Source organism: Tarenaya hassleriana, unplaced genomic scaffold (assembly GCF_000463585.1).
Source record: "Tarenaya hassleriana unplaced genomic scaffold, ASM46358v1 Cleome18, whole genome shotgun sequence".
Lineage (NCBI taxonomy): Eukaryota > Viridiplantae > Streptophyta > Magnoliopsida > Brassicales > Cleomaceae > Tarenaya > Tarenaya hassleriana.
In genome coordinates this window covers 1,067,763-1,078,094 of record NW_010965216.1, presented here as the reverse complement: position 1 = coordinate 1,078,094, position 10,332 = coordinate 1,067,763, and the positions used below count along the sequence as shown (strand labels likewise).

The window sequence follows — 10,332 nt, the reverse complement described above, 5'->3', positions numbered from 1 at the left end:
TATATATATATAATATTTTGCAAATAAAACCATACAGATGGAGGAAATGCAAAATGCATTTGGCGGAGGCTGACTTGGCATGTTCATGCAATCATCACGTCACATCTGGTGAATGGAAGCATAAATGATATATTTATTCAATAATAAAAACATCTATAATTAGTTTGACCATTATAATGAGCATTTCACGGACAGTTGGTCGACCGACAATTTTTTTTTTTTTGGTTTTAATGTGAAAGTTATATTACTACCGTAAAGAGTTCATAAGGCTTACAAGAATATTCGAGATTCCGCTTCCTTACGGCAAAGAACACACCGGTTCGGCGCTTTCGGTGGAAGACCTGCCGAAGAGTGAAAGCTTGTCTGGGAATAGCATTAGTAAACCAAACCAGCCGATGACATGTTACATGACTTGCTGGTCTCCGTATATGGTCCCACGTGTCTCTTGAGCGAAAATCAGCCTGATCCTTGTCAGTTGTCACCCTTTTCCCCGCCAAAGAGGGAAATCAACAAATCACCATATCCTACAATCCTTCGGGTCGGACACCGGATATTGTAACGCCGCACAATCTAATGGGTCAGACGAAAACGGCATCAGGATAACATCGCAGATCAAAGAAAACCCCAAATCCACGCACACGAGTCTGCAACACATACGTGGGAGGTAAATCAGCCGTAACTGATAGACGACAGGTGAGAGCCAAGGAGGCGGTAAAGAGTCGAACCCCCGACCTCATGGTTTTCCCCCACACTTCTTAGCTAACCCACCTGGGTTTCCCCATCGACCGATAATTGATATATGGTTGATGTATTTTGGATGCAAAATGATTTTGTAAATGACATTTAGATTGCATAAATATGACAATTATTTATAATATCAAATTCAGTCGTCAAATATATTATTGAAATTGATTATAATTCATACCCGCAAATTTGCAAAACAAACAATTAGTTCTTTCATTCAAACTCTGGTTACAGTTTAGGCTGTACATATACGTATTCAATATTATTTTACAGAATTTCTTCTACAAACTTACAACTTTGAATAGAGCCTTCACTTTATACAGTTTAGGCTGTATAATATTATTTTATAGAGCTTAACCTTACTGCTCGAGCAAAAAAAAAAATTAAAAACTGACTAACCACAATTTTGCGTTGGATATTTTAAATAGTTTACCCCTGCCCACATGAATTTGCCCTAAATAACAAGTTGAAACGAGATTTTTTTATATATAATTTGCAAGTTTATCGGATCTTTGATATGGTTATATCTCTCACATGATTGAGAAAATTCATGTTAATGTCGCTTTTCAAATGAGGATTCGAACTCGAGTTGGAAAAAGAATTTTGGTCTCTTTCTTACCGATTGAACCACCAAATTTAGATTGTTAATACGAGATTTTGATTTTCAAATATCTTTTTTATTGCAATAAAATTATTGAAACATCGATAAGAATGTTGTAACAATGTCTTTCGATAAAATAAAAAGGTACCATGTAACATCCAAACCAGAAGGAGACAAATCAAAGACCTTTGTTCGTCAGACGACAAGTCTTTGTTTGATATAATGCATATACGATTTTAGGTAAGTTCAGTGTTTCTTCTTTCATTGTCCAAGTGGGGATGGAGGGCAAATTCATGTGGGTCTTTTTATTTTTTATTATATCAAATTGTCATAATATATAATTTATTTTGTTAGACGTTGCGTTTTATGTCAATGTATGTAATTTGGATTTGTATTAGTAGATTGGATAGACTAATGTGTTGGACACAAAATATGTCTAATTTCAAACAAAATTTAAACTAAGGATGTCAAAATGAACTCGGCTCGCGAGCTGGCTCGAGAGCTGGCCCATATAGTCCCGAACTGGGCTAGAAGGAATGCCCCGAGATGGCGGTTGTTTTAACACATGTTATGCAATCGGTTTAAGCCTAATCGTTTATATTAGTTGACATTAAGCGAGTGTCAAGTGTACCTTCCAACCAATTGCTTTCGCATGCTCCACAGCAGCTGAGAGATCACTATCCGATGCCAACATTACTTGGTCGTGGTCTTCATCTTCATACTACACATTTTTTGTGCCAGTTAGCATTAAAATATTTCGCGTTTCTTAGTTACGGAATGCTTTTCTTCCTCTTCTTTCTACGTACCATGATCTGAGGCAAGCGGTCGGGATCAATGTCATCCCCCATTCTCTGAAGGATCGCTGTTATAAGATTCGTTAAGCTCTGTGTTTCTGCAATTACAGAAGGGGTTTATGAGTGTTGCGTCGATCATTCGAGTTGGCTCGCGAGCCAGAAAAAAATTATTTTATTTTTTTAATAGTTTTTTTAATAATTTTTAAAAAGATTTATCAATTTTAAATAATTTTTCTTATTTTTAAATATATTAATAATTATTTTTAAATTATTATTTTAATATTTTTTAATTATATTTAATATTTTTATTTTTATTTTTATATTTATTCGGCTCGCGAGTTAGAGCGACTTGGATCGAGCCAGGAATTTCTTGGTCTGAATATAAACGGGCTTAACGAGTTGAATTGTAAACGAGCTGGCTCGTCACGGGCTGATCCGAGCCGGCTCCTTTGACATCACTAATTTAAACAAATGAAAATATATAACAATATACCTTTTTTTTGTCTGAAATTGGTATTCGAAATCTTGAGATAAAACACTTGGGTAAGCTTAGATCTAAAACGTGTGAAATACCGTTGTAGATGATATTATTATTATTATTATTATTATTATTATTATTATTATTATTATGTCAGATAAAATAATATAAATCGAAATGAAAATAATTAAAGTAAGGGTGTAGATGGGTCCGTTACAGCTTAGCAGCCTAGTCGACAGCGATAGGTCCATATTTTAGATATTTATCATTATTTAATTTATTGGAAAAAAAGTAAATTTACAAAAGCAGAATATTCGCTCACTGGCATTCCCTTTCACGTCCTCTTGGTGTTTCAAAATAAACAATTTCTCGTCAAATAATTTATTTATATTAAAAATGAAATAAATTATTCAAACAATTTCATCCATCTATATATAATATATTATATAGGATTTCCTTGTGGTTTTACTCATTTCATGGTAACAATATTATTTTATTCATAATCGCAGTGCAATGGATGAGTGAGTGATAGCAAAGAGATTTATTTTATTATGTACACTAAGCAATATAAAATTAACATTTTATGAACGTACAAAATTCAATGCAATTAGAATTTGATACGAATTTCCCATACTATTAGCATTTATTTCATACTTTTTGTGTATTTCATATGCGATTATTGTTTATGTCATTATTTGTTATAAGATAAGATATACGGCTTAGCTGGTATACGTAATCATTTCACATGCAAATCCACGTATGGTACATATAGTATTATTAATTTAAACAGATTAGGTTTTCCTGCTATTGATTAGATTTTCTTTTAAAAATTAGATTTCGTTTATTAGTATAAGAACGATTGTTAACCACAACAACTAAATCAGATAAATATTCTTGTCGTGACTGACAAATTTTATAATTTGATATACTATTTGCTTCAGATTATAGATTACTAAATTATAATTTTCATGAAATGAAAAAAAAAAACATGATTTGTGCCCTTTTTATTATTGGCAAATATACCCTTTTTATTAAATTTTAAAAATATATTCCGAAAAAATTGTAAATGTCGTAGTTATTATTCATGAAAAAGAAAGCATCGTAATTATGAGGGATTTTCCAAAAAAAAATCAATCGAATAAAGTTCATATATCTTTTGTGCGAATTTTATGTAAAAATGAAAGGAAATATTCTTGATTCTTTAATTAAGTGTTAAGTTCTCTTTTCAAAGTTTAACGTTGGGTCTACTATAAAATAAAGAGGCACATGCTTTTTTGAAATCATTTTCGATAGAGAAAGGCATATTTTGGTATTAATTTGTCTATTATACTTTCATGATTCATAGAAAAACAAGTATTATAATATACACTGCGAAATTAACTTTATCTGTAATTAACTATACGCATCATGCTTTGGTTAACGTTTCGTTATAAAGGTGGATGCGACCGGTAGGGGTGAGCACTCCATATTTCGATTTGGTATTCAAATGGTTCGGTTGAGAACCAAATTTTTGGTTTTATAAAAGTTTAGAACCAAATATTAAACAATTGATTCAGTTTTAGTGTCGGGTTGGTTCGCAACGATATCGTCATATGAATACCAAATAAATAACAAACCATAATATTTACACATGTGTTGATGGATAATTCATGTTTTATTTCGGTATTTGTCGGATTCAATTCGGTATTTGTATGGTTTGATTCGGTTAAAAAATATATCAAATTAACACCAAATATTATTCGATTCGATTCAATTCTATTTGAATTAACTAAATTTCCGAACCGAACTGGTCAGCTCATATTCGGTAAGCGTAAATGTCCCTTATCATATGTCGTCGGAGGATAATAATTACTACTCATTGTTTTAAAAATACCAAATGTTTTTTTAAGACAAAAAGACTTGTGTCAGGAAAAGAGTGGATATAACATACAGAGAAAAATAATATCTTTAAGACAAGTGGGTCACAATTTTTTTATAAATAAAATCCAACTCGAATAACACAATCAAGAAAATAATAAACAAAATTTTAAATTATATTTTCCTTTTATCAAATAAATTTCAAGAATAAAACCCCATCTCCCACACACACACACACTTCACGACCACATCATCCATCACCAACAGTGTCAGAAAAAATGGCACCAATCAAAGACTTCGTATCCAAATTCTCCGACTTCAAGAACAACAAAAAACTCATAATCCTCACGGCCGCAACGGCCTTTCTCTTCGTCGCCGCCGTCGCCGGAATCGTCGCCGGAGCTGCCAAAGCCAACTCGAAACCCTCGAACCTGTCCCCGTCGTCCCACGTTGTCCTTAGGTCCGCTTGCAGCTCCGCCCGGTACCAAGACCTATGCGTCTCTGCCATCTCCACCTCAGCCCTAACAGGTTCATATACATACATACGCACACATATATATGGAATTTGTAATTCTCTATCGACGTTATATATATATATATATATATTCACTTTTCTTATACGATCTGGTAATACGTTAGGGGTCGAGCTGACGTCGCAAAGGGACGTGATCGAGGCGTCACTGAACATAACGACGACAGCGGTAGAACACAACTACTTCACGATCAAGAAGCTGTTGGAGAAGAGGAAAGGTCTGACGAAACGCGAGAAAACGGCGTTACATGATTGCTTGGAGACGATAGACGAGACTTTAGATGAACTTCACGAGGCCATGGATGATCTGAACGAGTATCCCGACAAGAAATCTCTCCGACAGCATGCCGATGATCTCAAAACCCTAATCAGTTCCGCCATTACCAACCAAGAAACTTGTCTCGACGGTTTCTCCCATGACGATGCTGACAAGAAAGTTCGCAAGGCCTTGGAGAAAGGCCAGGTAACGATACCCATGCATACTCATTACTACTTGCACTTCCATTCTTGAATCCTTATTGAAATTATTATTTATTTTTTTATCATTTTTTTATTAGAGAGAATGGAAATAAATGAATTAAGTCTTTAACATGATTATATAAAACACATCTGCATTAGATTCTTGTAAAGTTGTCTGCCGATTTGGACAATATATGCACATGCAAGTTGTTGGCAAGAAATGATTAAGTTATAGGGTATAGACGATAGAAAAATACTTTATTTATTTCTTTATGCATAAATCTTTTATATTCTATCTTATTCTGGATTTAACGTATATATAATAATATTATAAATGTTAGGATATATACTGCATAGTTTTGGCACCTTTCAATTCGACAAACATCTATTCCGTTTTTTAAAGATTTATCTTTTCCATAGTCTATAATAAAATGATATTACTCGAATCCCGTACTTTTCATCTCCCACATGGATCGGTCCACATAGGCATATCATTGTTAGAGTGATAATGTACATAAATAATGATTAATATATCTAGACTCATCAATTAGTGTCAATTAGCGTAACAGTCATAAGTTGGAAAACAAAATACGTTTGCTATAACTATTAACCACAACATAAAAGTATTTTTTTTTATAATTATGTCATTTTAGTTTCATAATACCTAATAATAAATTTCATATCAATCGGTCACATCAGATACACGTAGAGCACATGTGTAGCAACGCACTAGCGATGATCAAGAACATGACCGACACCGACATCGCCAACTTCGAGCTCAAGGCCAACAACCACCACCGCAAGCTCGTGGAAGATCCGGCGGCGGTTGTCGGCGGCGGAGAGATGGACGGCGACGGGTGGCCGAAGTGGCTCTCGGCGGGAGATCGGAGGCTCCTTCAGTCAACGACGGTGAAAGCCGACGCCACGGTTGCCGCCGACGGCAGCGGGAACTTCAGGACAGTGGCGGCGGGGGTGGCGGCGGCGCCGGAAAACAGCAACAAGAGGTATGTGATTCACATAAAGGCAGGAGTTTATAGAGAGAACGTGGAGGTTGCGAAGAAGAAGAAGAACATAATGTTCATGGGGGATGGTCGGACGAGGACTATTATCACCGGAAGTAGGAACGTTGTCGATGGAAGCACCACTTTCCACTCCGCCACAGTTGGTACGTTCAGTCTTTTTTCTTTCTTTACTTTTTCATATATTATTATTTTTTTGTCATTATTAATAATTTCGCTTTTAAAAGATTGGGTGAAACCGGTTCATTTGCTCATTTAGACGGTTCAAAATCTTTGGTTCCATGATTAAAGAGTTTTTCTTTCATTTTTCAAAACCGAAATAGTAACATGATTAATCGATCATTGAAATGGACCATAAAATACATAATAGTATTAGATATAATAATTGAAAATTGCATTTGAAATGTCTTGCAATGACGTATGTGCTAGAAAATCTAACGTCATATGCGTCTCGAAAACGATTGAATTCTGGCAGGACCAGTCGCCACAATGTGTAAAATTTTCAAGAATGGCTTTACGTTAGGGTTTTTTACCCAAATAACCCACTTCGGTCGCATCTATTTCATCTGTACGCCACCGAAAACATAACACATTTTTTTTGCGAAAAGACGAAATTACCCTTAATGAATTATGATATTTATCCGTTCAAAAACAATTTCGTTATTACGACTTCGTAATTAAGTCTAAATATAGTTACAATTGATTCTAAAAAAGGTGGCAAAAAATTATCTGTCTTATTTTTAGTTGTATATCAGTTATATGTTAGTCGTAATAAAGTCGCCAAAAATAAAACGAAAAGGGTATTTCAGACTTTTCTCACCGAAAAGTGGGTTAAAATTGATTTTTTTTTTTTGGGTGGTGTACACTGAAATAGATGCGACCCAAGTGAGTTATTTGGATGATTTTCCCTTTACGTTACCCTAAGTAGTTACTCTTTAGGCATAAACTTAGCTACACATACATGCATATATATATATATATGTTTATATCAAAGAAGAACCTCTGTTCTTTATATCCAAATTTGATAGTTCAATTAGTGACATGGAGTGTAAAACCTCTGTTTTATTTTGAATTCGAACCTTAAATTTATAGATAGAGGTGTGTATTTCAAATTTTTTAACTGATCACCAATACCAAAATTAATGTGGTCTTTGGTACACGACATTCTATTACAAAAAAAAAACGGGTCTTCATTACGAGTTTGAAATGTCCAACTCGGACTGAAACTCAGTTAGAATTGAATTATTATTGCATGGAGTTCTTTATCTTTTATTGGTGAATAGCTCATGCTTTCCTTGTCACAGTTGTCTTTTTTCCTTTCATGTCTTTATCCCACTGCCCCATAGGCATACGGACACAACCCACTTGATTGCTTTGTTCCCTTTGTCTTTGCCTTTTTCTGGTTTTTGTGGTGCCATTGTTGACTTTTCCATGCCTTCGTGTCCACTTTGAGTTTAATTTTGATAGATCTTTCCATGTGATGATAGGACTACAACTTGTTCGCATTCAAGTGTTCTTCTCACACAGATATATATATATATATATATATATATATATATTCGCTTAAAACATTTAAAAAAAGTTGCTTTTATTACATTGATCTCAAAAAATCAATCTAAGCTTCATTTGAATGACTTGAATTTACATTTACTTTCATATCTACCAATTCAATCTCATTCTTGTACAAAACCACTTGCAGGGTCGATGTTTTTATATTTGAAATATCAATAACGTATATATATTGTTCTTGGAGTTTTCAATAACGTATAGATATTTCAAACAACTAGATCCCATAACTTGTTCTTGTTCTTGGAGTTTTCACTGTAATTGTCGTTCTTGTTTCCTCGAATTTGAACAGCCGCTGTCGGAGAAAGGTTCTTGGCGCGTGACATCACGTTCCAGAACACGGCAGGACCGTCGAAGCACCAGGCCGTGGCCCTACGCGTCGGCTCGGACTTCTCGGCCTTCTACCAATGCGACATATTAGCATACCAAGACTCGCTCTATGTCCACTCGAACCGTCAGTTCTTCGTAAAATGCCTCGTCACAGGAACCGTGGACTTCATCTTCGGCAATGCCGCGGTCGTTTTGCAGGACTGCGACATCCACGCACGTAGACCGAACTCCGGTCAGAAGAACATGGTCACGGCCCAAGGTCGGACCGACCCTAATCAGAACACAGGTAGCATGCTATTACCATTTAGATAATATTTCTATTTCATTATTCAACTAGATTTAGTATTCTAGTTAGAAACAAGCTATGAGGAAATTAAGAATCGAAATGAAACTTGCCCGTCTATGATAATCGTTTAATCATGGTTACAATCACGATCGAAATTAAAAAATTACAGCATTCAGTTTGTAATATAATTCACATTTCATCCAAAAAAATATTATAATATTTCTGATATGTTTTCATTCCTTAAAATGTTTTAACTTATAAAAATATATCCGTGTGTAGTCCTAAAGAAACATTGTTTGATGAATTTTTGTATATAACATAACTCCATATTCGCAATATAATTATTCCGTGATTCTTGACAACAGGGATCGTGATCCAGAAATGTCGGATAGGTGCCACGTCGGATCTCCAGTCCGTCAAGGGTAGCTTCCCGACGTATCTGGGCCGTCCGTGGAAGGAATACTCACGGACGGTCGTGATGCAATCTGATATCTCCGATGTGATCCGACCGGAAGGTTGGCACGAGTGGACCGGGAACTTCGCGTTGAACACTCTTACGTATAGGGAGTATGCGAACAGAGGAGCAGGGGCAGGGACTGCTAATAGAGTGAAGTGGAGGGGCTTTAAGGTAATTACAAGTGCCACCGAGGCTCAGGCGTTTACCGCTGGCCGGTTTATCGGTGGGGGAGGCTGGTTATCGTCGACCGGTTTCCCTTTCTCCCTCGGTTTATAAGCGAAGGTGATAATTATTTAATTTTTGGCTAGTTTCTTGTTTAATAATTCAGTAATTGAAGGTTTAAGTTAAGCAAGTTGTGTTTCTTTTGTATTTAAGGGAGGGGTGAGCTTGTTGATGATGACACGTGGCCGTGTGTTATTTTCCGATTTTATCTCGAGGCCACAGTAAAAAAAATATAAATAAAGGTCGTCGTCCAAAATCCCATGAGCTTTTTTATATGATTTCTATGCGTTATAATTTTTATTTTACCGCATAAACTGTGATTTAGGACCGACAAGTACAAAATCGAACTTCCGCATTGCTTAGTAAAACATTAATTTATATTTTTGATAAATTAAAATGTTTGTATAAATTCTCGAGATGATGCTATCCAAATCAAATAATTTCTTACTTTTAATTATTTAGATTTAATCATTTTGGTGTTCATCACATTTTATATTTTTCTAAAGGAAATATTTTTTTTACCAGAAATCATACACACATTTGTTTTAGTTTTTATCATGCTAAACGAGTAAAAAGGTGAATTGATAATATAATCGTTTAATATAAAATGGAAATATCAATAATATCATGTTACACGCTAACTTTAAACGACAGGGAAATTAAGTTTTCATCACAAATCATATAGACATTTAGTTTTAGATTTTGTCATGCTAAACATAATATAAAAAGCCTAATTAATAATGATTTTGTGTGCCTTGTAAATTAAAATCATTTTCTATTTTATCAATCGTTAAATTAAAATAACGGATCTCAAAAATTTGTAATCACGTTAGAATATAAAAATAGTTTTATAATTGATATTTACAGACTTCTAAGAAATCAATTATCATATCTTTTTGCTTCTACTTATAATTATTCCTATATGTTTTCGTGTGCTTTTACTTATAACTATTATTTCTCAATTGGATCTTTTGTTGTTGAAAAGAA

The 10,332-nt window shown here is 34.5% G+C and overlaps 1 protein-coding gene across 2 annotated transcripts; it reads left to right on the top strand.

The window, feature by feature from the left end:
• The first annotated feature begins 4,699 nt into the window (after window positions 1–4,699).
• LOC104810396 (pectinesterase/pectinesterase inhibitor 3-like) lies at window positions 4,700–9,623 on the top strand. 2 transcript variants are annotated; one of them, XM_010536685.2, is made up of 6 exons: window positions 4,700–5,002; window positions 5,114–5,469; window positions 6,165–6,630; window positions 8,343–8,666; window positions 9,032–9,405; window positions 9,499–9,623. In XM_010536685.2, the coding sequence occupies exons 1-5, from the start codon at window positions 4,753–4,755 to the stop codon at window positions 9,397–9,399; spliced, it is 1,764 nt and encodes a 587-aa protein (XP_010534987.1). In that variant the 5' UTR covers window positions 4,700–4,752; the 3' UTR covers window positions 9,400–9,405; window positions 9,499–9,623. The 2 variants fall into 2 exon arrangements, with proteins under 2 accessions (XP_010534987.1, XP_010534986.1); XM_010536684.2 differs by having other exon boundaries at window positions 9,032–9,623.
• Window positions 9,624–10,332: the final 709 nt, after the last annotated feature.